Here is a 27505-nt window from a genome sequence, read left to right on the forward strand (position 1 = left end):
ATTTAATGTTTTGTGTAATTTTACTTACAGTCCCTGCAAAGATCCACCTGCCTAAAGAGCTCCAGGGAATGGGAGCAGTCAATGCTGCCCGTGGTGATCACATCACCATCAAGATCCCCATCTCTGGCAAGCCTGAGGCTGCAATCACTTGGCAGAAGGGTCAGGAGATCCTGTCCAACTCTCATTATCACCAAGTCATCACCACGAGGTCTTTCACCTCCCTGGTCTTCCTGAAAGGAGTTCAGAGGAAGGATACTGGCTACTACATCATTACTGCTAAGAACAGATTTGGAATGGACAAGCAAACCATTGAGGTGAACGTAGCTGACATTCCTGAAGCTCCAAAGGGACTTGTGGTCAGCGACATTGCCCGGGATTCCATCACCCTGACCTGGGAGCCCCCTGCCAATGATGGCGGCAGTGACATTGTTAGCTACATTGTGGAGAAGTGTCCCACCAGCGCTGACAGGTGGATCCGCGCTGGACAGACTGCTGACTGCAGTATCACCATCATCAACATATTCGGAAAGACCAAATACCAGTTCCACGTTATTGCCGAGAACCAATTTGGCTTGAGCCCTCCTTCTGACCCAACTGAGCCAATCAACACAAAGGAAGACAAGTCTGTGTTTAGGAACTATGATGAAGAGGTGGACGAAGCCAGAGAGATCACCAAGGAGGAAGCTCTATTCTATAAGGTGAAGGAGCTGTCCTCCAAGTACACCATCTCTGAAGAACTTGCTCGATGCCAGTTTGGAGTGGTCCACCGTTGTGTGGAGATTGCTACAAAGAAGACCTTCATGGCTAAATTCATCAAGGTCAAGGGAACTGACCGTGAGATAGTTCTCCGGGAAATTGAGGCCCTTAATATTGCAAGGCACAAGAATATCATCTACCTGCATGAATACTTTGAAAGCATGGAAGAGATCATCCTGATCTTTGAATTCATTTCTGGAGTTGACATCTTCGAGCGCCTTGGCACCAACAACTTTGAGCTTTCGGAGCAGGAGATTGTCTGCTACCTGAGACAGGTCTGCCTTTCTCTTAAATTCTTGCACAGCAACAACTTTGGCCACTTCGATATCCGCCCAGACAACATTGTCTACACCACAAGAAGAAGCACCAACATAAAGATTATTGACATGGGCCAGGCAAGGCTCATGGTGCCAGGGGAAAACATCAGAATGCCCTTCTCAGCTCCGGAGTACTGCGCCCCAGAGGTCCACCGCCATGACCTGATCACAACAGCCACTGACATGTGGTCTGTTGGCGTTATGGCGTATGTTCTACTCAGTGGCCTCAATCCGTTCGCAGCAGAGTCCACAACAAAGATGATTGAGAACATCTCCAACTGTGAGTATGTCTTTGACAGTGAAGCATTTAAGGACATCAGCCTGGAGGCTATGGACTTTGTGGATAGACTTCTGATCAAGGACAGGAAGTTACGTATGACAGCCCACGAGGCTCTGGAACACCCATGGCTCAAGATGAAGATTGAGCATGTCAGCAATAAAGTGATTAGGACACTGAGACACAGAAGATACTATCAGAGTCTAGTGAAAAAGACCGATACTATTGTATCAGCGGCTCGTGTGGCGTACGGCGGCGCCTTCAAGAACCAGAGAGGCTTGGCTGTGGGTAAAGTGAAGATTGGAACCGAGTACCGTGGCCTCCGTGCTGGTCCGGTCTTGCATGGCTCAGCCGAGGAAGGTGGCCATGTCAGATTCACTTGTAGCATCGTCAACCATGACAAGAGTACGCAGGTGTCATGGTACTTTGGTAACCGTCAGCTACACCCAAGCCCCAAGTATGAGATCACTTTCAGGAACGGATTTGCCAGCATCTATGTAAAGGACATTGAAGAGAGTGACGATGGTGTGTACAGATGCAAAGTGGTGAGTGATGATGGAGAGGACAGTGCTTACGGAGAGCTCTTCGTTGAGACAGTGAGGAGCATCAGAGAGTACTATATTAGCCGCTCCGTCAAGAAAATGAGGAGGAGAGTTGATAAGACTAAACTCCTGCAGAGACCACCAGAGTTCACTTTGCCTCTCTACAATCGCTCTGCCTACATCGGTGAAGATGTGCGCTTTGGTGTCACTATTACCGTGCATCCAGAGCCTCGTGTGACATGGCTTAAGAATGGCGAAAGAATCAAGGCGGGTGATGATGACAGCAAGTACACATTCACCAGTGACAAGGGTCTGTACCAGCTCATGATCCACAACCTGGATATGAATGATGATGCTGAATACACCGTCATGGCCCACAACAAGTTTGGAGAAGACAGCTGCAAGGCCCGTCTCACTGTGGCGCCACATCCTGTGCTGGAGGAAACGATGAGGCCCATGTTCAAACGTCTACTGGCTAATGTTGAGTGCATCGAGGGACACAGTGTCCGCTTTGACCTCAGAGTCTCAGGAATCCCAACTCCCACTCTGAAATGGAAAAAGGACGGTCGACCATTAGAGTTTGGTCCCAAGGTCGTTGTCATACAGGAAGACATCGACTATCACGTCCTTCACATCAGAGAGACTCTGCTTGAGGACTCTGGTGTGTACAAAGTTACTGCAACCAACTCTACTGGCTCTGCAAGCTGCCAGGCGACGCTGAAGGTGGACCGCCTTACCTACATCAGGAGAGAGTACAAGAGCGAGGAGGAGAAATACAGACACATACAAAAACAAATTGAAAAGACCAACAAGATGGCTAGGCAAATTGTTGCCACGGAAGAGCTTGTATCTCTTAACCCCACTGCACAGGAAGCTCTCAAATTCGCTGCAGAGCTTTACAAGCCTGCAGTGAGCACAAAGAATGTGGAGGGAGAGTTTAATATAACAGAGGAGAAGTCAGACACCAAGAAGCTGGAGGAGGAGAGGAGGATCTACATGCCCTACGAGATTCCTGAGCCTGTTGTTCATGATCCAAGAAATCTGGATGAGGACAAAGCTATCAAACAGTTTGTGCCTCTGTCTGACATGAAGTGGTACCGAAAGCTGAGAGATCAGTATGAGGTTCCAGAGAGGATGGAGAGGATTGTGCAGAAGAGGCAGAGACGGATTCGTCTGTCCAGGTGGGAGCAGTTCTATGTCATGCCTCTCCCTAGAATCACAGACCAATATAGGCCAAGATGGCGTATTCCAAAACTGACTCTGGATGATCTGGAGACTGTCAGACCATCACGCCGCTCACCCTCTCCTGAATCTGAGGCCTCCTTCAGGTCCAGGAGGAGATCTCTGGGAGACCTGAGCGACGAGGAGATGATGATGCCTGTGGATGACTACCTTTCCATGAGGAGAGAAGAGGAGGAGAAAATGATGCTGGAGGATGAACTAGAGCTTGGCTTCTCTGCGTCTCCTGCTGGCAGCCCTGTCCGCATGGAGCGGCGCACCGTGGAGCACAAGGAGAGGAGACAGGAAGTCAGGCATGAGGCTGTCGAGGTTTCCGAGACAAAGAAGAAACGCACCGTTTCCCAGTTTATGAGGAGGAGAAGGTCACTGTCTCCCACTTACATCGAGCTGATGCGTCCAGTCTCAGAGCTGATCAGACCACCGCGCACCAGGCCTCCTGTGGAAGCAGAGGTAGAGATCGTGGGGAGGAGGTCCCCCACCCCAGAGAGGACCCGTCCCCGTTCTCCCAGTCCCATCAGGTCCGTTGAGAGGTCATCCCGCTCCTCCTCGCGGTTTGAGCGGTCTGCCCGCTTTGACATCATGTCCCGCTACGAGGCCAGAAAGGCTACTCTGAAGTCTGAGAGGAAGTACCAAGTTGTAAGTCAGACGCCGTTCAGCTTAGACCATGCTCCTCGTGTGACCGTCAGGATGCGCTCTCATCGCATTCCTGTTGGCCACGACACCAAGTTCACTCTGAACATTCAGACCAAGCCAGAGGCTGACGTCACTTGGTTCCACAATGGAACTGCCATCTTCGAAAGCAGTGAGAAATACATCTTTACCAACATGACTGGTGTCTTGTCCATCACTATTCTGGACTGTCAGGAAGAGGACAGTGGCACTTACCGCTGCGTATGCTCTAACTCCAAGGGAGAGGCCTCGGACTATGCCACCCTGGAAGTGTCAGGTGGCGGCTACATCACCTTCTCATCTCGCCGTAAGGATGAGGAAGTTCCCAAAGCGCACGTCCCTGAAGTCAGTCGAGTTGACCACTATCACACCACTCACTTCAAAGCTGGCTATGCTTCGCAAACCCACTTTGAGGTGGAAGAGAGCAAGTCTAAGCTAACCGAGACACATGAGGTGGTCACACGTGAAAGATATGGCGCCTCCTCTGAAAGGTACTCTTCTGCTGAGAGGTTTGACTCATCTATCAAGTACGCCTCCGCTGAATACCTGTCATCTGGTTCCTCCTATTCATCGGACAAATTTTCTCTAACTGGGAAACACGCCATGTCTGAAGCTAAACTGAAATCATCCTCTGCTGTTGAGGAAGTTTCTGTCCACAAGAAGAAACTTTCTCTTCCTGCCAAGATCCTCACCAAGCCCCAGTCTGTGACCGTTTCAGAGGGAGAGACAGCCAGATTCTCCTGTGATATTGATGGGGAACCTGCACCCACTGTGACATGGATGCATGAGAGCAGAACCATCGTCTCATCTCACCACACTCACGTCACCACAACTCAGTACAAATCCAGTCTGGAGATCTCCTCTGTGACGGTCTCCGAGGAGGGCAGTTACACAGTGGTGGTAGAGAATGCAGCAGGAAGACAGGAGGCTCACTTCACTTTGACCATCCGCAGACCGGCTCCCAGAGAGGAAGTCAAGGCTGTTAAATCCCCCGAGCCATCTGTGACTTCACCGACTCCCAGTGTGAAGTCACCGGAGCCTTCAGTCACATCACCTGCTCCCAGTGTAAAGTCACCAGAACCTAGCATCAAATCCCCCGAGCCTTCGATTAGATCACCAGCTCCAAGTGTCAAGTCCCCTGAACCAAGTGTAACATCTCCTGCTCCAAGTGTCAAGTCTCCTGAACCAAGGGTAACATCTCCTGTTCCAAGTGTCAAGTCACCAACACCGAGTGTGAAGTCTCCTGAACCAGAGGGAGTTAAATCCCCAGAGCCTTCTACACCCTCTCCAGCACCCAGATTAAAATCCCCAGCTCCTGGCGTCAAATCTCCTGAGCCCAGACTCAAGTCACCACCGCCAATCAAGTCTCCACTGGGCACAAAGTCACCAGAACCAGAGGAAGTAAAATCACCTCGGGGCGTCAAATCTCCAGAACCTACAGGAATCAAAACACTAAGAGGTGTGAAGTGCCCAGAACCTACTGGAATCAAGACACCGAAAGGCATCAAGTCCCCAGAACCATCAGGCATCAAATCCCCGAGGGCCTTGAAGTCTCCTGAGCCGGAGGGAATCAAATCACCTCCCAGGATGAAGTCTCCTCCTCCGATCATGTCCCCTAAGAGGGTTGTGTCTCCACCCACCGTAAAATCCCCAACCCCGAAACCTCCCAAGGTCCTGAGTCAGCTGACAGCCGAAGCTTGCGAGGGCTCGGTGAGGATGGCCTGCGTCTGCGAGAGCAGCATTAGGGAGGTGGTGTGGTACGTCAATGGGAGGAGGCTTTCACAGAGCAGCCGCTTTGAGATGCACCACTCTGAGGGCTCCTGCAGCCTTCTGATCCATGATCTGGTAGACATCGATCAGGGAGAGTACACCTGTGAGATGACATCAGAGGGAGGCGTCTCCAAATCTTCCTTCTCCTTCACTGGACAGGTGTTTCAGTCCATACGCATGAAGATTACCGCCTACTGTGAGCAGCAACTGGCTCTTCAAGGTGAGCACCTTCCTCCAGTATCTACCAAGATCTAATCCAGTTTCAGGTTCATTTAAATTTTGAAGACTTAGTGTTTCCATCTTCAACAGGTTCAGCGATGATGAGTCACAAGGAATCTTCATCATCTATGACCTCAGCCATGATGATGAAGAAAGAAACCCACATGATGGAGGAGTCTTCCTCCTTCTCTTCCTCCGCCCATCAGGCAATGATGTCCTCCATGATGGAGTCCAGCTCGTTCAGCAGCATGGCAGCTGAGATGAAGTTTGAGACCATGTCCATGTCCAGCATGTCCTCCATGACATCTGAGACGTACGCCATGAGCTCCAGCAGCCTCACGGAGGGATCCTCACTGCGAGCCATTGGTAAGACTCTGTTGTTCATCTGTGATACGATGGATCTTCAAATCCTGGTAACGGTACCTCTGCTCCTTCACTTTCACACTAATATGCACAGGTAACAGATTGGCCTTTCTTTTGAAATCGTAAAGCTCACAGACAAAAATGAAGCAACAAAGTTCAGCAAAACAAAGCTTCTTTTGTACCTGAATGTAAAAATCGAATTTTGTTTGCATTCCTCTCTTTCTGTTTTGAAAGAGTTTTGTGGCTGCTAACGTTTCATTAAAAACGGATTTTTCTTATTGCACTTACGTGCATGCACTGTGGGTTCCAGGTTCTGCTCCGAGGATCGAAGCTCTGCCGGAGGACATCAGTATCGAGCCGGGTAAAGTCCTGACGGTCACCTGCGCCTTCTCTGGTGACGCCAGACATATCGAGTGGTCCCGCGGAGGCAAAACCATCGAGGTGACTGCCGGCGGACGCTTCCACATCGAGACCACTGAGGACCTTACCACGCTCATCATCACCGGGGTGAAGGCGGAAGATGCTGGAACCTACACCCTGAAACTGTCGAGCGAGCTCGGATCTGACACAGCAACTGTTCACATTAGCATTCGATCAGTGTAAAAAAAAAAAAAAAATCTAATCCTCCAAACGTCCCCTCTTCCCTACTTCCATACCTTTTTATTTATTAATTGAGAAAAATAATCTACTTGGTAAAGATCTGGATTTCTGTTCTTGTAAATATGAACTATTTTTGTACCAATCTTGACATTAATTTATGCCAAACTAGACTAAAGTCTAAAGTTGTTATAAAATGTGCCATATTGGATAACTATGACTTAGGATTTTTGATCCATTTTTCTGTGACATGTACATAATGTATATAGCCGAATTTAACGGTTATGGGAAATGTATGCATTGTTATTTATGACAATAATATTAACTGAAACAAAATGAAACTAAATGTGGTTTAACAGGAGAAAGTTTCCCCAGGACGAATACCCTGTCGAACCAAGAAACGAAACTCTGCGCCTCAACGATAAGTTGAAGTCTTTAAGATTGCCTCAACAGGTAGAGAGTCTCCCTGTTGACGTTAACTCAATCAGAGACAGAACTATGAACGCACTGCTGAGGAGAGGGAGAGCGGTGCTTTTGCATTGTAACAGGAGCGTGAGATCCTGAGTGCTGTTTTCATTTACCCTCATGGAAGCAGGACGACTGGACCTCACGCTCCGACTGATTATGTCATACCGCCATTTCAATGACATGCTCACAGTGCGAGCGGCCTGCACTCCCTGAGCACAATTGTTTCTTTTTTGTTTTGTGCTCTGCTTCTGGCAAACAACCACTGGCTCAGGCTCTTCAGTTTTTACCATCAACCTGGCCAATCACATTCAGTAAGAGTCCTCCTCTGCTTGTTTGCAGAGGCAGAGCTGTCTCTTGGAGGTCTGCAGTGTGTGTGCAGTTTGTGTGTTAGTTTTTAGAAGCTCAACTGTCAATCAAGCCGGGCCCCGCCAAGCAGATGTACCGCGGCTGAATCCAACGACTGCTGCGCTCAAAGAGGATGAGATGGTGTCGCGTGTCGCCCTGCACTTTGATTTGATTGAAGTTAGAGTTGTAGCGTTGACTATTTTCGCAGCCTCCTTGAGTTTTTCTCCAATTATTGATTTAATAAAGCATGATTATCAGCACTACAGGATGTCTCTGCCCTGCTTATTGGAAGCCATTTCTTTTTCATTCTTTGGTTTTATCGAAAAATCTCATTGAACATCAAATAATGAGAAACCTGAAAATGACTTTATGTCTTAAAATAATGACATAGTATCTCAAAATATTAACCTAGTATCTCAAAATAATGATAAACTTGATCATACAAATGATTTAGCACAAGCGTTTAACCATATTATCAACATTGGGCGGTTAGGGTTATTATTTTTTTTTTTTATTATAATAAACTCATTGAGTCCAGCAGTTTGGTATAGAGTCAAAGGTAAATGTACAGGCCGCCGTATGTCAGTCAAGCTCTCCGAACTGGAGTGGCACCTCCGAGGTGTTTGGGTTGTGTTGGTTTGGTAGTGGATTTTTCCATTTGTTATAATTTTATTATTATTATTATTATTGGTTTTTTAAATAGAAGAGATTAGCGCAAGTGAGTCTGATATAACCATTTTCAGTATCCATTTCCATGGGGACATTGGTGGGGTTTCACCCTTTCCAAGGAAGAGGAAAGGATTTAGATAGACAATCCTGGTGTTACTTCCACTTTTGGTACTTTTTAGTGGGGATTTCCACTGTACCTCAGTACCTGGTGTACCTCAGGGTCAAAGGGTGTTTCGACCATTACCACCAGACACCCTACCCGGGGACAGTCCCCCGGAGTCCGCCATGCTCCAGGGGGCAGAGCCCCTGTCCTTAATTAGGGTAAAAAGTAGTGATATTTTGTAGAACGGGCTATTTAGTCTTTAATATTTATAATTTTAAGAAAAAGACTATAGTAGCTCCACATTTTTTAATGTTCTTATCAATAGAGTAGAAAATGGTTGTGGTGAGGAAACATTTATTGGGTAATGGTTATTTTATCAGCTCTATGTAACCCACTCAAATCAAACCAAGGTCCCTGTGGGTTTAATCTCAGTCTTTTCCCCATTTGCTGTTGCCATTGTCGTCCAGCAGAGGGCAGTGGCGGAGACGACGACAGAAAACAACAGCTGAGTTCCCCGGAGAGAGAGATGGAGGTTAGAGTGAGACTTAGGACGTAAAAAGGTAGAAAGGTGGCGTAAAAGCAGATAAAAAAAAAAAAAAAGAAAAGATGTTCGTTTCTCAACAAAAATTGTCCCGAAGTAAGTCACAAGGGGTACCGAAGCAATGCAGCGAATTTATGGATTGTTTGATTCATTCTCGGGAGTGTTCGAGAGTTTAATTTGACTGTGTGGATGTATTTTCTTGCAGACTGAGAAATTGTCTTCTTAACCATTAATGTCATGCAGTTCTGCTGTTTAATAAGTTTGTGTAAGTAGTGTGACTTTTTTTTTCATATTTCGGATGACATGTTATAGTAAGACTTTTTTTTTTTTTTTAACATATTTTGGACAATTTGGATATTTTAGTCTTTACGCTTAAACGTACAAAACAAAATCCTGAATAGGTGGCATTATTGCCACCTATTCAGGATTTTGTTTTATTCATGTTCAAATGAGGGAGAATTCACTTTTTGACGATAAAAAAATGTGCCTTTAAATTCTTTGACTGGATTCCCGTTCAGGAGAATCTCGACTATGACCCTGAAAAATATCAAAGTTTTTCGCCAGCTATTACGGATTATTTTTTTAATGAATATTTTAAATTAGGAAATTTCAATGTCAAAATGCGAAAAAAGTGAACTTTGCCTTCGATTTTCTCAGTAACTGTAAGGTATAAACTCTTGATATAAAGTAGGGTCATAGTCAGGAGGGACTTTAACAGGAATCCACTCAATGTTTAACGCCACCTATTCAGGATGTTGTTTTATTCATGTTCAAATGACGGGCAAAACACTTTTTGACAATACAAATTTTTATTTGCCTTTAAATTCCTATCCACTATAGTATCTCGTCCAAAACATGGGAAAAAAACAGTCATACTATAACATTTTGTCCAAAATAAGAACAAAAAAGTCACATTATAGCATGTCGTCCAAAATTATGAAAAAAGTCATACTTTTTTGAGAATGTTGAACGCGAAGACAAAATGTCTTTCAAAAGTATCTTTCGACATTATGTCGAAAATATGAAAAAAAAAAAAAAAGTCAAACTTTTGATATTTCTCGGGGTCATAGTCGAGATCCTCCTGAACGGGAATCCAGTCAAAGTTTTTCGCCAGCTATTACGGGTTATTTTTAATGAATATTTTAAATTAGGACATTTCGATGTCAAAATGCGGAAAGTGAACTTTGCCTTCGATTGAAAAAAGTCATAGTCCAGGTGATCCTGAACGAAATGTGAAAAAAAAAGTCATACTATAGCAAGTCGTCCGAAATATCTAAAGAAAAAAAGTCATACTATAGCATGTCCTCAAAAGCACCAAAGAAAGTCACATTATCACAGGCACAATGGTGTCACTGCACTGCTGGTGCCTTTCATTGAGAAGGTCATTGGTTTGATTCCCACTGGAGACATGCTTGTCAATTAAAAAACACTTTTACTATAGCATTTTGAAAGGGAATTTTTCCCTTTTTTGGAAATTTTGAAAGGTAAATTTTTTCATGGAAATTTGGAAACAAAACATGAAAAATAGTCATACTACAGCATGTCGTTCAAAATATGAAAAAAAAGTCATACTATAGCACGTTCTCCAAAATTTCATAAAACTATCACTAAACTTTGTTGGCCAAAATGTCATACAATTATTATAGTATAGTATTACAGAGATGCCATACTGTATGAGGAGGTTTTCATGACATGTATAGATGTTGCTGTCAGGATAGAAGTTGCGCGTGAACTACGCACATTTTAGAACGAAAAGCTTCTTCGCAGAAGCACCCAGATGGGTTATGACAGATATGCACGTAAACCATCAGACGCACTCCATCGCTAGGCGGTAATTCTAGTTCAAATATGGTTTCCCTCTCACCAAACCCAATCAAAATGTCATGTATTTTACACAAAACTAAAATTGCACATCTAAAATAAAATTTCAACAAAAATAACCTTTTTCATCTGCACAGCAGGAATTTTATTATTTGCAGAAATGATCGTGACATCATTCTCGCCCGTGCGTTTTTCTGGTCCGTGCGCGACTGCCTCGATCTCTCATCTCGGCCGGCAGCCCAAAGTCAGTGATTGCGGGACACACGAGCTTCACCGGGAGAGAGAGAGAGATGCAAGAGAGAATATCGTAACGTTTTGTAGACAAGACCCAATATAATTGAAGCTTAACAGCAGCACTAATGCTGCACACTGCGGTAAAACTCCCTATCATGTACTTCTTGGCTGCACAAAACCGTCGGTTCATAGTCACTTATGCCACTTTGGACCAAAACAAAGAAGCTGCCAAACTTGGCCCGTGGGCCCCAAATTGGGCCGCTCCGGTACACCCGCGTGACATCACAAGTGACTGATCGATCGGCGTTCGGAGGCCGGGTTCACGTTCGCCCGCCTGGTGGACGAGAGGAAAGAGAAGACGACCAGCTCGTTAATTCTTCTTTAAGCATGTTTATTGAAAGTTGTGAAGTGCAGCTGTCAAGTGCAATTGTGGTATGTTTTGTTTCATTATCTCATCCGGTCTTTGCGGAAACATGCACAGAACATGAGCATACAACTGATACACAGAATGAAAAAGAAAGAACAGCTCCAGAGTTTGTATTTTTTTTTTCTTTTTCTTTAAAGGTCGAGTTTTTAAAGATATTGTTCATCCAAAAAGTACTTCACTGTCAAAAGTAAAAAAAAAAAAAAAAAAAAAAAAAGTGTGATACTTGAGAAAGAAAATGAAGAGAGTCGAGTGAAAGTGATTTTACAGTCAAGAGTTAATGTAGCAGTACGGGGACAACACTGTTGTACGTGTCGTCATTTAAATAAACCTAAACTCCTGTCGATCCACTGTCCTGAAAATACAGCATTAAAAATAGGTGACACAGACCAGCGCCTTCCTGCTCACCTGCATCAATCTGTGTGACCTAGATAGCATCTGTTGTTTTTCTCCTCCTCCTCCTCCTCCAGTATTTTACATGGTACTTACACTATACAGAAATATACATCATCTTCTGCCCATCAAACTGGTAAGAAAAAAAAAATAAAATGCAGCTTAGCCCAAAGTCTCGACCCTGTCGGATAAAGTTGAAATTACATGCCACCGCGGGGTCGAGGAAACAGCGATGATGAGCTTTGTCGAGGGCAAAAATGAGGAGCTTGAAAGTGAAATACTGAAAATAGATTTATCATCATCTCCATAAGAAACCGTGTTTTGTTCGTCCCGTCAACCCCACAGTTGGGAGTAACGTCATCGATGCTGCCAAGTGATGTTCAAAATATCCACCCGCACCCTCCCGCCCCGGACTTCCCCATTCCAGATGGGGACTTTGTCATGATAATAATTGCTCACATTCTTCATTTGTCACTCTGAGAAGGCTTTTTCTCTCTCTCTCTCTCTCTCTCTCTTTCTTTTTCGACCTGGGACTTTAGGATCTCGCCTTGAGAGAGAACTGCTTTTATTTACATCATTCAGCAAAATACAATCCTCCACCTCCTGCCGCTCGGCCGCCGTCGTCGTCGTCGGCATCATCGACATCACTTAAAATCCAGACACAGGCACAGTGATTTATTTAAATCTATAGTTAAGTATATGGTCGCCACTGATAAGCTGTTTTGTTTCTCCTTGGTTAGACATTATAGTTGATGACCAAGGGTTATTTGGCAAATGTTTGATGATTCATCTTCCTCAGAAACAACCCCCCCCCCCCCTCCTCCTCCTCCTCCTCCTCCTCCGTACAGCATCTCCAGATTGTCACCCTCCACTGTGCCTCGCAGCACAGCACCACTTGTCCCACCGGCTGAACTCCTTCTGAGATAAATATGTGCAAATTCTTGTCTAAACAGCGTAACCTCCTGCTGTGGAAGGCAAACTTTGGCTCTGCAGCTGTAGCAGAACTCAAAAAAAATGTCCGTCGAGTCGGTCCGTCCGTCCGTCTTTGCAGGCCGGGCTACGCCGACGGGCCAGAGCTGTGCGAAGCGGGCTGGGCGAGGGTGGCGGCGCTCGGGGGTCCCGGTGTGGCCGCTGTTGGAGGGGCGGGCGGAGAGCCCGTCTGAACCTGGGCCTGGAACTGGGCCATTTGTTCTGGACTGGCTAGTGTCTTCAGCAGCGTGTTCTCCTGCTCCAGCTGAGAGTTGCGCTCTATCAGCTCCTTGATCTGCTCCTTCAGGACCTCCACCTCCTCGCGCACAGCGTACATCAGGTGACTCTTCACCAGGTCCTGAAACACACCGAGGGGAAAGGCTCGTGACCGTCGAGGTCACGTCAGCAAAAAAAAAAAGTCAAGCACCCAACGAGGGATGCTGATCAGCGTAGGGCGACAAAAGCTTAAAAACGGAAAAGAGGAAATGGTCCCAAAGTGAATATTTCTGGAGATTTGACCGGTTTTTAAAATGAGTCTTTAATTATCATGAAATGCTCGATGCCGTGCGCTTGTTGCACACAGCACATCCTCAAGCCTACTGCGTCGAGCATGAAAATCAATCATCAATATACTGTAGTGGAGAGGTTTTTTTTTAATTTTTTTTATTTTTTAAACTCAACATGAATGAGTTGCCATGAATGTCTCCATCTAAGTGTGTTGAAGTAGGATGAATCTTTTGTTTGAAAGAAAATAAATAATAATAATAATAAATATGTTTTACATAATCTAAGTTATTATGTTATGTCTACATCTACCAGGCGGTCATCACAATAAAAATTAAGCGCAATCAAAATGTTAATTTGAGGCTTGATTATGTCTGGAATTAGGTGGAAAATGTTGGGCATGAAACATTTCAGCAATGGAAGCTATCAGCTCGGCCTGGCATGATCATGGCAAATGATTTTGATTAACAATTTAATGATCTTTTTCGATCCATTTCATGCCTAAGTATTTTATACAAAGACACATACAGCTTATGAGGAAGAAAAGCCATTTGTTGGCTGTGCCGTTTGGCATTGCGACTAAATCCATGATGTTTATGTCAATCAATGCCCCTCGAAATGAGGTAAAATATTAGAAGTTAAAGGCCTCAAGATAAACAGCCGGTGATGCTGATTCTCCACCCCATTAAACTGCAGCAGAAGTAGGAGGTGCAACAATATCACGTCGTTAAAACAACATCAGTCGAACCACAAATGGTGGAAGAACCATGTGGAAATAGTGAAGCAGTTGTGACTATTATGTTAGTTTCATCCAGCTGTTTTTATAAAGATGAATCAAAAACGGGGTTTTTTTTTACGGTTCTGTAAAATGACCGTTGTCAGCCAAATAAATGCAATAACTGCAGTAGGCCTAATATCAGCATATAAACAAAAAGTCCAATATTTGGCATCTAAGCACTAACCCATAAGTTCCTCAACCTTGTTTATCCAAAGGCTTATTAGTTTTTACATTTCGGATTTTTCATGAAGTTGAACATGAAAAATCAGGCCACAAATGAACCTCATAAAATGATAAGAAATACACACGATACAAATGTAAAGATACAGCTAACATATACAGAGCCGGTAAAGTGCACTGTTGAATCTATAGTATAACGGTCAAAGTTACATCTTTAACATGTAAACTTTGAACAAAAACGTTTGATCTTATACAGTGTGGATGTTAAACGTTTTGCTCGTCAAGGAATTTGTAATGATTTTGAGAACCTGACCTTGTGACCTCTTCCACCGCACAATATTTTCCAAACTTACCTTAAAAGTTGGTTTTCTTTTTAAACCATCTCTACCAAGTGAAACTGTCACAATTATTCATAACTGCCCGATGGACATTGCTTCACCCGAGTGCACCCGGTTTGCATGATTCTCAAAATAACTTCCATTCATCTGTTTAAAAGCAGCAGGATGAAACTAACAAGAAATGTCTTATTTTACTGAAATGCCAATGGGGGGAAAAAATGAACACGCCAAAATGACAACATCAAAATGATTGCAACCTAAATGCATAAAAAGATAAGCGCAAACAGCATTTGAAAAGTAAAGGCATTATCCGAACTAATCGTGTGATAATACAATAAGATGATGATGAAGGAAAAGATGTGGGAGAGTTTTCCCAGGCTGCTACGTCATCGTTAACCCTCCGTTTCAGTATCAGCCAATCAGAGGCCGAGATATTTATAACCGGGCGTGTGAGTCTTTTAGTTTGCCTAGCAACAGCGCTGGCAGCAGCGACAACAGAAACAGAAAACAAAAGCGCTGTTTGGCTTTCCGGGAATAAAACGCTGAATTCAAATCATTTTTTAACAACACCACACGTAATCCAACACGTTATTACCGATTAAAAAAATTAAAAAAAAACATCGTGATGTCGTCTCTAGTTGGATACAGCGGTTGGTTTTTAAGGTAGCGATAAACAAAGATAGATTTAAGCTAGTTTCTGATCAGTATTAAAAAAAAAAAACTAAAAAAAACGGGGTCACTGAATATAATAAATTTTACAGAGTCATATGGAGTAAAAGCATTCATTTAACTTAAGTTAGTTTGTGTTTTGTTGCCGGAGATTTCAAATGAAAACACACCGTCAACAACACGATGATGAAACTGCACGGGTATATAGACGTGTGCAGGAAATTAAGAATTAAAACTAGCCCTCTCCCCAAGACCGTTTATTTGCTTTTAGTCCTATTTTGGTTAAAATAACGACACCTTCCCTTTGCATAAAATGGAGTAAAAGCAGCGTCAAGAGAAACTGTTAGAAAACTCACCATTGCTTGTTCAATCTTGTTGTCTATGGCCACAACGCTGGCTCCCGACGAACTGCAGCGAGACAAAAAGAAACATAAACATTTTTTAATTTTTTTTTTAAGAAAACAAAACTGTGCCGCGGAGTAAAAAAAAAAAAAAAAAAAGATGGAGAAGCGCAGCCTCCACCGAAAACCAGCGTCGCTCTCCTTCACAGAAATGCGGGCCGTCACAGGAAGCGACTGGAAATTTCTACAAAATCTACGGCCTGGTTTCATTTCTCACGCGCCCTCTTCCAGGAAGGCCTCAACGGCCGTGTGTGTGCGCGCGCGCGCGCGTGTGTGTGTGTGTAGCATCGGCGGCCTCCATCCCGCCGCGGTCTCTCTCTCTCTCTCTCTCTCTCTCCACACGGTATTTTACCTATTGTCGAGCTTGACGTGCGAGCTCTCTGCGCTCAGCAACGACGACAGAAACGATATGGAGAAATTTCTCAGCTGGCACAGATCCACAGCCACGGTGTAGCACGGCGGGTCCATGCTGTTCATGTTTAATAGTCCGCGTCCCAACTCGACCTCCTCGCGACCGGGTCCGCTGCGTACATCCACGCGCGCTGCTCTCTCTCTCTCTCTCTCTCTCTCTCTCTCGTTATTCTGGTCCGGTTGAAGCTCGTGCACCGACCGCAGCGGCAAAGCTACAACCCAAGGTCAGCTCATCTCGGCGAATACACGAAATATCTGCAGCTCGACGGGGGGGACAAAGCTCCGCATAATTTATCCGGCGACACGCCGACGAGCCGGCTCCTGATTGGTCGAGGCGGAGGCAGCTTGGATAATTTATTCGGGAACGCCCCCACCTGTCGCTCAGCTGACGCGCTTTTTGCATAAAATATTCCGGCAACAGAGAGGAGGTGGATGGAACCGGGGAAAACCGGATGGCAGAGGAGGAAGAAAGAGCTGTGGTGCTGAAAAACAGGCCGGGGAAGGGCACGATTTAAGACCGTTAAATTACTGCGACAATACACATGAATCAGCTTCTGCTTGAATGTAACTTGTCGACTGCTACAGGGACGTTTTAAACGCAGGGATTCACTCCAACTGAACCATTAAGAGATGTAATCTCGTTTTTATCTCCACAACTATAACATTAAATGTTTTTTCCATACCATCAGTTTTTAGGTGATGTGTGTTTATACAGTATCACCACAAAATCAAGAGGATAGTTAAGAGTACATTTCAGATGAGCTCTGTGGGAATCAAAATGCTTCAGATTGCCATTCAGTGCTGTCTTCTGTACACATATGTTGCCCCCTTGTGTTTCTGTATAGTACTGCAGAACTGAGGATGAGCCACATTAAGACATCCTGACAAAAAGCCTCAAAATATAAATTATCACCCTGAGCTCAAAGGGTGAAAACATGATGTTTGAGACTGTTAAAGCACGAGACTGAAAGCTGGAACTATTGAAACAGACATCCATCAATACAAATGGTGTCACACTTGGAAACCTGGTGTGTAACAGATTAACACAGACGTAATGATCCCAATGTACAACCAATACACATGCACGACCCAACAGGTTTAACTGAAAAAGAGCAAAGGAGATGTTGTCAGTCAAATCTCACTGTTAACAGCATGACCCATGTATGTTGGTCCCTTTCTGTCTTTAAGGCGACGGAGGACATGGTGGATCAATCCGACTCAAACGTTATCACACACCCAAAAATGCCTTCGCAAAAATGTACAGCAGGGAGTATCTTTGTCACACAGAAACACCTAAAACAACTCCTCCACACTGACGCCTCAGACGTCCACAAAGCAACACCTCCTACGCACACACCTCCCCTACACTCTCTCTGAAAGGACACTCTCACACATTCAATGTACTCCCCCAAACCCTCAAAATCTCCTGAACATGCACTTTTGCCTCTGATCACACCCATGTGCACACAGTACGGGCCTCAGCTCACAAGGTCAGCCCGTGTCACAAACTGCAGGTCCAGGCTGTGAAGTGTTGAGTACTACTGACGTGAACCTCAAGGGCCTGAATGACACACTACCCGAGACCGATGTTGACATGTCTGAGGATTATTGGCATTATTTAGAAATGGAGGACTAAAAGTGTTGAACTGTTAGATTTTAAAATATTGTAAGACTTAGTTAGTCTGTAATGACACAACAGATGGCATATCAGTCACCTTTAATGGAGAGGGGGGGGGGGGCTTCAGTTAATTTGGGTATCAAGAACACAGTTGTGCCTTATAACACAACCGTATCACAAAGAGGGACTCGAACGTGGTGTCTTGTACAGATGTCAGACCCTGCTCGTCTTTGTTCCCAGTCAAACACTTGAGTGCTTATCAAGAAGACAAATACCTGAAGAAGAAGCTCTAAGCCATTCTTATCTCTTCCGGTCTGGTCTTTGACTAAGAAGAGGGTTAAACCAATTATCCACACCCAAATAGCCGGTACAACAAGGAGGAAATAAAACCCACGTGTTATGTGGTCAAATTTAGAGGCGTACACACCAAACACGCAGAGGAGCAGATACCTGGTTGCTCTGGCAGCCGTCCAGGAGGAAAACTAAACGCTGTTCTGAGAAAAGGCTCTTTAATAAGCTAACTGTCAACAACAATACTTGCATGCTTTAAACAACAAATCCAGTGTTGAAGGACCACAGAGTGCCGGAAAACAACCGCTATTTAGCCAAATTGCTACTGCTATTTAAAGGTCTGTTTAGATTAGCAGGGTTTGTAAATGAATGTTTACGCTTCAACGGGAAAAATTCAGAGTTACGTCTTTCATTTACAAACACTCCACTGTAATATCACCATGTTCTCCGGGTGCCGTTTTTCTATTTACAAAGTCGCTGTGATACTTTGTGGAACCTAACATCACCAGGGTTCTGCTTGATTAGTATGTGTGCTTGATTTAGCACAAAACACTGCAGAGTTATTACCGTGCCTGTATTATTGGCAGGTCAGTCCACTGACGGCCCTGCTACTCTGCTGTGTAAAACCAGCAGCCCAGTGACCTACTGAAGCAACTCCAGAGAGAAATGACACAAACTGTATGAAGCCCAGCAATGGCTGGTGTTCTGCTTTCTGCTGACGGTAATTAATAGTGATGTTGGCTCTCTTCACAGTTTAGTAGATTTTAAAAATATCAATGTGGTTTTTTTTGTTTTTTTACCACTACACAGTACATGGGGCTGACCACATTAGAACCACTTCTTAATATAATGTAATCTACCGCAACGTCACCAACAACTGTGGCCTCGAAAATCACCATCCGGTTAAACTAATCTTCAGTTTGCGGAGTCAAAATTTAGTGCAGGACTGTTATACTGGGCTGTATTAGACTGTACAGCTGCCATTAACAAATAAGTAACTGTTCTTCCGCCTTTAAACTCCTTCTCAGTGCATATTTCTTTTAAGAAAACCTCTACAAATGTAACCATAACTAAGTTGGGATTCCTGTAACGCTGCAGTTGTTCAAATCTGTCCCTTATTGATCAAAAAAAATAAGCCGAAAGGCTTATCTTGTAAAGCAAAGATAATGCTCCATATGTTGTTATATAGTGCTGCAAAAAAAAGGAGGATGACTTTATGTGAGATTGAGGACCAGATGGGCCAATGTGAAAAGCAACAGAACGTTTAAAAAAAAATAAAAAATAAAAAAACACAGCAGAGCACGGCAAGCAATGTAGTGACAAAAAAAAACCATGCTGTGGGTTTAATTACTCATAGTCCCCTGCAGGCTTACATTTATACCACATATGTACTACACAGTATTTCATCTACTCTACATTTGACTTTCCATTAACACTCCCTCCAGTTTCTCTCCTGTAGTTATTATATTGAGAAGGACTAAAAGTACGACCAAGTATCCCTCGATGCTAACGGCACCCGTGAAGCCATGAATGACTGAACTGAAAGGACAATATAGCCGTGCAGCCTTTTGTGTGCAGCTACTGTAGTGATTGGCCGAGGCAGTGCTACAGTGCACAGACTCCTTGGGGATTCCCTGTCTCTATTTTACCTTTTGAGATGCTGCTCCAGCTCCCAGAACAAAAGCTTCATAGTCATCTCGTCATGGCCTTGCACACGTATTCCCCGCACTCTCATGGAGCCGCTGGTGAGCAGGAACATCCACACTCCAAAAAGTAACACAGCGGCGTGTCTCCGCGCTTCTTTGTTTAGTGTTCTCTGAACACCCCTCGTTTCTCCTTAAATGTAGAGAACGGATCTGGGTCACGCCTATAGATGCACGAGCAACTGCAGCTGCACAGTGAATTAAAGGCAGCGTGCAGGGTTACAGTGCTTGTATGTGTGTGCTCCTCATTTTTCCTCTATGTCATCCCTTTGGGTTTGAATGGCTGACTAGGGAGTGAATTACTGAATACGGACACTTACTGGGCGGGTGGTGACGTGTGATCATGTGATGCTGGGAGTTACATAAACCATCAACACAGATTAGTATGTGGCCCAGTGATTTTCCCGCTCCTCCACAAGCCCTCTGCCCTCTATAGCCTGAGACACCGCGGTACAATCAGTTTGAGCCTCAACTCTGCAGACAGCACTAATTTCAGTCAAAGCCTCCCCCGATTCCAAATATAATGGATCAGCTGTTTTACTGACCGTCAAACAATTATATGTGTCTTTTGAATAATGTGATTTTATAAGCATTTAAATGAATGTTGGTCCACTGAACCAAACTGTCCCAAAAGTCAAAGGTGACCGAAGTCTCCAATCTTTCTTGTCACATCAAGGTTGTCACAATCACTCGGAGGTCAAAGTCATCCGGATTTATGTTCTTCCTGTCAACTTGTTGGTTTTGTTTGCACTTTCAAAGTGAGTTGCGATTTTTCTTTGCACCCCTATGAATTTGTATGCCAGCCCTCTGCGTGATAGACCAGAGACCCTGTGCTATGGGGTCTTATCTTGTCATTTCTCATTGAAAAGGCGGCCTTAAGATGGCTTAGCGCCTCGGCAGATAGAAAACACAGCACGCACTCACAGGGCCTCCACTGGCTTAGAGACAGCCGGCCAAGAAACAACAGGTAAAGGATGAGCACAATGCAGAGGGATTTCACTTGTCCTAACAGACTCGGCGTGCTGGGGTGAATCAGTAGCACATGATTTCTGGGTGTGTCGTACGGTCCTACCACAGCCTGCTTGCAGCATACCGGTTTAGGTAAACTACTCGTAACAGGGTTCAAACACTTTGAATCAAACGCTAACCTACCGGCCGACTACCTCACTTCTCCGTAATACAATTTAGTTGTAAGCTCCGTGTCCCCTGTGTGAGGGTCTCTGTGAACAGACATGATCACTTCTTGTACGAGGGTGAATACAGCAGCTGGCAACACAGATGTTTCTCCTTATTTTTTTTTTCTTCAAAAATGATCCGAGCAAAAGCCGATATTGATGAAGTGTGCAATGTGGAAACATGTTTTATTCTCAGTATTCAAGCTGACAAAATAAGTTCTGTGTTTTCCAGGCTATTTATCCGCAAATGCACAAACACATGTCTTTGCTGGGGCATCACACATCTGTGCTGCTGATCTTGAAACATGAAGCAAACAAGAACTTTACACCGAAACCAGTTTTAGATCAAATCCGAGGTGAGGCTAAGCAGGCGATGCTGTTGGAGCATCAAGCTTAATTTCAAAGTTGTAGTGACGAGCTGCTAAAGGAGTGCTAAAGAGTTTTAACAAGCAGCAGTCACCACCATGTTATCATCTAAACACTCCTTAAAGTTCACCTTCTGTTCAGTGCAAATCTGACCGGGCTCAACGTGAATCTCAGTGGATTCTTTTCAGACTTAAATCATGCGGAAAAAGAAAAAAGAAAAAAGAAAAAAAAAAAACACACTGAAAAAAGGGTGTCTGGTTTGGTGGAGTGACAAAAATATGAGCAAATAATAAATAAGACAATCGGCGTCAACATGAGAAACATACACACACACACACACTTAACACTCAAAACTGACGGAAAGCAAGACTTAATGTGTGCAACCATGAGCCAGGACATCTATTGGTGCGTGTTGTCCACTAAACAAGGCCCACTTTGTAAAAAAAAAAAAAAACACCGCATCCATCATTGCAAACATCAAAAAGTGATGAACGGCCACATCATTTTTCCAATATTTTCAGATAATAACTCATTCAGAAGCCAAAAACATGACACAGCAGTTTATTTCCAGAGTTGTTTTATACTATCATTGCTTTCGAAAGCTCCTCGCCTCCATGACTGAAACAAACACGCTCCATTTAAACAGTTCATTCCAGTCTCAGCGCTACATCGTTATGACTAACTATCCAGTTTTAGTTTTAATTGCAATGAGATTTTATATATATATATATATAACAGGTCGGATTTGATTCTGGTTTCATTACGGTTTTTGTTTTATTTTTTGGTGTGTTTTGCAGGAAACAGGATTTTTAGGAATTTCTGCTCTTTCTGGGGAAATGCAAACTCTAAAATGTTAATAAAAGGGGCCTGGCATGTCCCAGTGATGAAAAAAAAAAAAAAAGAGGCCTATTGAATTGTTGAATTGTAAAGGCTTTTGGCTGAACTGTAGTTTGATAGTGGAAAGCACACACAGACTTTACCAGTAAGCCCTGGCAGAGGTTTTCCCATAGTCACACCCTGACTATGGAGAATGACACAGAGCTACTGAGTGAGTTAGTCAGAGATGCAGGGAGGAATGATGAGTGGCCATTTTGGCCTCCATACGCAAGAGAGAGAGAGGTGCTATTGGAGCGTTTGGGCTGACAGCAGCAAGTCCTTAGTCCCGGTTCTGTACTAATACACACACACACACACACACACACACACACACACACACACACACACACACACACACACACACACACACACACACACACACACACACACACACACACACACACACCAGAGGGAGAGAAGGAGGGAGAGAGAGTCGACTAGAGACACAAGGGCTAGAATGGCCGAGACCACCGCCTCGGCATTCGTACCGTCTCAATGAGTCATGGAGCGAGGGAGCACAGACAAATACCCGTTTCAGATATACTGTGCGTTGACTGATTGCCCGAGAGCGCTTTCAGTTTGCTTCCTTTTATTCTGATAGACATTTCCACTCGGTGTTTTAAATCTTTGGGCCAAACGCTTGTATATACAATTTACTTGGAATCGTTGTGAAAACAATTTGACCAACATATATTTGTAAAATGAGGGGGGGGAAGCGATATGTTTTACAACATTACCTTCCAGCCCAGGTGAACATAAATACTGACAGGGCTGTCAGAACCAACTTAGTATGCCAAAATGGCCACTCAGCCCCAGACTAAATGCAGCACACAGTACTCATTTCTCAATAAAACCCTGAATCCAAGACTGTTTTTTTCCCCCCCTGAATTAAATATAACTATCAGATCATTCAAAGCAAGGCGCTGGTTTTACACAGGATTCAGGATGAGGAAATCATCAGCGGGGTGGTCTTCACTGAAAAGTCAACCAACCATGCGGTACGTACTCCTGTCAGCTGAGACGTGAAGTACTTACGTCACGTTACTTAATCATCTAGACTTTGTCATCTTTTGTAGACTGAGGCTTGCATCATGACAAAAATATTAGGATAATCATCACGACATCAGCTACGAACACACACACAGGGCTCCTTCCCTCAAAAGGTACACACTCTTTCTCTCACAACTTTGTTACTTTTCTGAAGATGCCTGTGTCGGTCTTTAATTTAGCATCATCAATGTTATTTTTTTTACAGTACCTCCTTAGTCTTGTTCCCTTCAGGGAAAATCTTGAAAGCATGTGGTTGCCTGTGGAGAACTGGACCAAACACGTGATACAGGAGGCTGTAAAATGAGGACAACGCTAGACTCTGTCGAAGCGGAACTGATTTTATATTTAAATTTGTCAAATTCAATGTGATTTCTCATGAGTTTAGGCATCATCTGAAAACCTAAGACTTTGATAATTAAATACATAACTATCTGAACTCCTGGAGTGTAAATGAGTGGTGACTTTGTGTTAAAATGTACACTTACCATGCATTTTTACAAACTAGAGCTTTAAGTTTAGCAGAAAACGACATGATGGAACAAAACACATCCTCTCAAACTGTAGCAGTGAGAGATTGGTCATTAATCAGCCTAAAGCACTGCAGACAATTCAGCCCCAAAACAAAGGAAAACTTCAAAAATGTAAACGTAGCAAATGGACAAACACCTTAAGGTCATCTAACTTCCTTAAAGGTCACTTAAGGCTAAATTACAGCAGGTAGACCTTCTGCTTCAGACCATAAAATCAATCTGCAGTAAAGTTGGTGAGAAAATTATTCCTGCATTATTTAGTTACTTTAGTACCGAGAGGCAGGAGTAGCAACCTGTTACAGATGAGGCTCCAAACCTCCACACACACACACACACACACACACACACACACACACACACACACACACACACACACACACACACACACACACACACACACACACACACACACACACACACACACACACGCATGACCCAGGTTACATAACGAGTGATGGGTGTGTGAGCAGCAGGTTTGAATAATGTGGGGTGAAATCTGGCATTAAAAGGATTAGCAGCCAAAGAACACACGGCGCTCCGAGTCCAGACAACACGGGACAGAAATAATGCCGGCGGCAGCCATGAAAGATGATGAGAAAAGAGCTTGAAGGGGGAAGGCAGTGAAGCATCTCTCCTTATACAAGTGTCAATACAGAATCAACAAACAGATGTTCGTAAACATCGACACAGCTGCATCCATTCAAACCATTCTTAATGCATTATTAGGCGTTTCAATTTTGTCATGTATATCCGATGGCATAAATTAAGTTTATAGCTATAAACTCTGCAATAATGAGCTTCATTTTCATACATGACTTTGTTTGGAAAATAACCATCTTAAAACTGGTTTTTTTTTTAATATTCAATATCCTCCGTGATGGGAACAGAAAGTGCAATAAAGCACTTAGGAATACTGCGATTCCAACATTAAAATCAAAACAGGATGCTCGCCTCAGGCTTTTCAGAGAAATCCATCTATGATTAGCTGGATTTCCTTTCAGCGGGGATCAGATTAAAATTGTTGGTATTGATGAAACGACAGATATGTTGTTCTCATTTCAAGTCCAACATGATCTCACAAAGACACATTCAGCCGACAGATGTTCTCATTTCCATCACATTAACATCTCCTATCTTATGATCTTTTAGAGTCTGAAGAATTACTCACACTGATGTCTGGTTCACAAAGTGTTACAACACACACGCACACAATGTTAGGTGTGTTAGTGTCAGCTGGTGGGAGGCTGTTTTTCTCATAATACTCCACAAACCACCACATGAGTCATCTCTATCCCTCATGCTCTACTCTACATCTAACTCCAACACATTCAGCAGGTCTCTCTGTCCAAGCAGTGGGCACAAGCACTGGTAAATGTATAAAGTTGTTTTTGGCTGATGAGTAACCACTTGAGCAGTCAGCTAATCCAGTCCGGTGTTTCTATTTGTGAGCTGATGCTATACATTAACCCGTGGTCTCCCAGAACTCTCTAACCCTCATAAACATCAAAGTTTGTAACAAATTATTGGTGAATAGAAAGAAGTAGCAGGGAGCTGAAACCTTAAAGTAGGAATGGTGGGGAGCGCTGATTGTGTTATTGTATTTTGTATTTTTTTATGCGCTTCGAGCAGGCACAGTGTCATGTTGGAGAACCAAGGTGCCATCGCATCACAGTTCAGACTGTTCAGTTCAAAACTGAATGTTTTGTCACAGATGCCTCAGAAGCTCGGTGTTGACAGTCTGAACCTGGAGGACAAATTCACGGTGCACAACCCCGCAAATGTCAAAGGAAATCCACCTGGTTGCACACCTGACCCGATGAGCCTTTTTTAGTTTTGGACTGTGACGTTCTGCCCGTCGGAAACAAGAACGTCAATCAGAACAACATATTCAGGCTCAGTGACTCATTGCCGTGGGCTTCTGAGGCATTTTAAGGGTTTTCGTTGCCAATTTCTAGAAGTTTGACATCAAATTTTGTAGAGCGTCCTCTGGTCATGTCCACAGAGAGATAATCATGCACAACAAACCAGCACTCACAAAAACATGCAAAACTCAGGTGCTGATTTTGATCAAGTGAAGAAATTAGTAAAACTTACTCGTTTCATTAGGGTTGTAGAGTCCTGCTGCTCTGTGCACCTCACGGTGCTGCGCATTGTTCAGGCACGACTGGAGCAGTCTCTGAACTTTTTGATCCACCCTCGAAATGCTTATACCATAGAAGCCGGTCTGTAATACACCTCTAAAAGTACATGATATTGTATAAGATTGGCATCTCAATGTATTACAATCTGCTCCTGACAGTTTGGTTTGCAGTGTTCTTCGGTGTTGCCTCTCTCCCATCGCCCCTCTGTTACTACCTAACCAACCATACCCCGTCCTAGTTAATGATGTGTGCATATTTACTCGGCATCATCCTAATTTCGCCTGGAACCAGACAGACAGACAGACAGACAGACAGACAGACAGACAGACAGACAGGCAGGCAGGCAGGCAGGCAGACAGACAGACAGACAGACAGACAGACAGACAGACAGACAGACAGACAGCAGACAGACGGGTCACGGTGGAGCAGAATCTATCTGCGATTGATCAGACACGGAATTGAGAGTGCTGACGTCAATATCACTTTGTTTCAGCCTTTCCAAGCCTCTCTTAGAATCGAGACCGATTTCATGAACCGTCGTTGACTTCTCCAGCCCAACAACATACTTCATTTTCATTGACTGTCGAAACGGGTCAGGGAGAGTTCACCAAATCAATAACTGGAAAAATTAGGCTACAACCGCTGACCCAGTACATTCGTTCAAGATTACAAGTGAAGACAAGTGGACAGAGCAGTGAGTGGATTAACTAATGATGGCTCTACCGTCACCAGGCCTAAATCTCTGACGACAGCAGAGATTTCATGAGCACGGCTTAGTTACAAACAAACAAACAAACAAACAAAACAACAAACTGTTCATTCCTGATGGGTTTTACAGTCAGGAAGGCCGACACGGACGGTCTCACCACCATCATGTTAACTTTCACTCTAATGACCTTTTCCTATACGTTCTTAAGTTTACATTCAGGATGCCTCTATTTTCTGTTATTGCATAGAAATGCCCTTGACCAGTTATACAATCAAAGTAACTATTCAAGCTCTTAATAAAGGAATTTCATAGCGACACTTACAAGCTCAATTACAATTGACCATATCAAATTATTGATTAATAAATGGATAGGAGGGCTGTTTGATTCTATACGCAGTTTACATGTACTGTCCTCACCCTGTGAATGAGTATGATATGTCCTAGTTTATATCTGCACAGCTCAGTCACCGCTCTCTAAATTGACTTGAAATGGCAAATAAACAAGACGGTTGTTTTAACTGGTTACAAGAAATATATATATTAAAAAAAGTTGTTATCTGTATTTACCAAACAGCTAAACAAAGGAAAGTCTTTCAGCAATGTGACAAGAACTGACAAAGGCCAATACAACTTCTCTTCTACCACATACAGCATCCTAACCATAAGCAGTAAGAGCAACAGATATACACCGCCACCTTCTGGTGACAATCAGAATTTAATTCCCCTATAACTCCTTTGGAAAACAAAAAAAATAACATTTTGTTAATAGTCCTCTGTAACTTGCCTTAAGATGAGCGATTGATTGATTGATTTATTGAACTTCCCATCAAGATGATAGTAGTATAAAATTAAGACCTCTAAGTAGAACGCAACCTCATGAAACTTCCATATTTATATCTGAACTTGCAAATCAACCATGTCACTCCTTTACAGTGTGATGTCAGTAAAGGTTTGAGCAAAATTAGTTGAAGATCAGTGTTCACTGTAGAGAAAGAAAACATCACAATGCCTTCTTATAACCTGGATGAGCCTTAACTCTTAACTGCTAC

At 43.7% G+C, this 27505-nt stretch overlaps 2 protein-coding genes across 5 annotated transcripts in view; one reads left to right on the forward strand and one right to left on the reverse strand.

The window, feature by feature from the left end:
- ttn.2 (titin, tandem duplicate 2) overlaps positions 1 to 7825 on the forward strand; it is an 83074-nt gene extending 75249 nt beyond the window's left edge. Inside the window, exons 118-120 of one of the 2 annotated variants that reach the window (XM_069698459.1) lie at positions 31 to 5790; positions 5862 to 6155; positions 6463 to 7825. In XM_069698459.1, the coding sequence (XP_069554560.1) occupies positions 31 to 5790; positions 5862 to 6155; positions 6463 to 6755 (6347 nt within the window). In that variant the 3' untranslated portion in view covers positions 6756 to 7825. The remainder of the gene's footprint in view (positions 1 to 30; positions 5791 to 5861; positions 6156 to 6462) is intronic. The other variant, XM_069698461.1, reaches the window with a different exon arrangement.
- Positions 7826 to 11304: 3479 nt separating this feature from the next.
- The window catches only part of LOC138620871 (TSC22 domain family protein 1-like), a 32022-nt gene continuing 15821 nt past the window's right edge, over positions 11305 to 27505 (reverse strand). Inside the window, exons 1-3 of one of the 3 annotated variants that reach the window (XM_069698468.1) lie at positions 19556 to 19869; positions 15542 to 15593; positions 11305 to 13074 (exon numbers count right to left, since the gene is read on the reverse strand). In XM_069698468.1, coding sequence (XP_069554569.1) covers positions 12805 to 13074; positions 15542 to 15593; positions 19556 to 19665 — 432 coding nt within the window. In that variant the 5' untranslated portion in view covers positions 19666 to 19869 and the 3' untranslated portion in view covers positions 11305 to 12804. Of the gene's footprint in view, positions 13075 to 15541; positions 15594 to 15938; positions 16276 to 19555; positions 19870 to 27505 lie in introns of those variants that run through there. The other 2 variants (XM_069698467.1, XM_069698466.1) reach the window with 2 other exon arrangements.

Source organism: Brachyistius frenatus, unplaced genomic scaffold (genome assembly GCF_029030835.1).
Source record: "Brachyistius frenatus isolate BFR_SWC_R1_liver_20210118 unplaced genomic scaffold, ASM2903083v1 Contig_27, whole genome shotgun sequence".
NCBI classification, from domain to species: domain Eukaryota; kingdom Metazoa; phylum Chordata; class Actinopteri; family Embiotocidae; genus Brachyistius; species Brachyistius frenatus.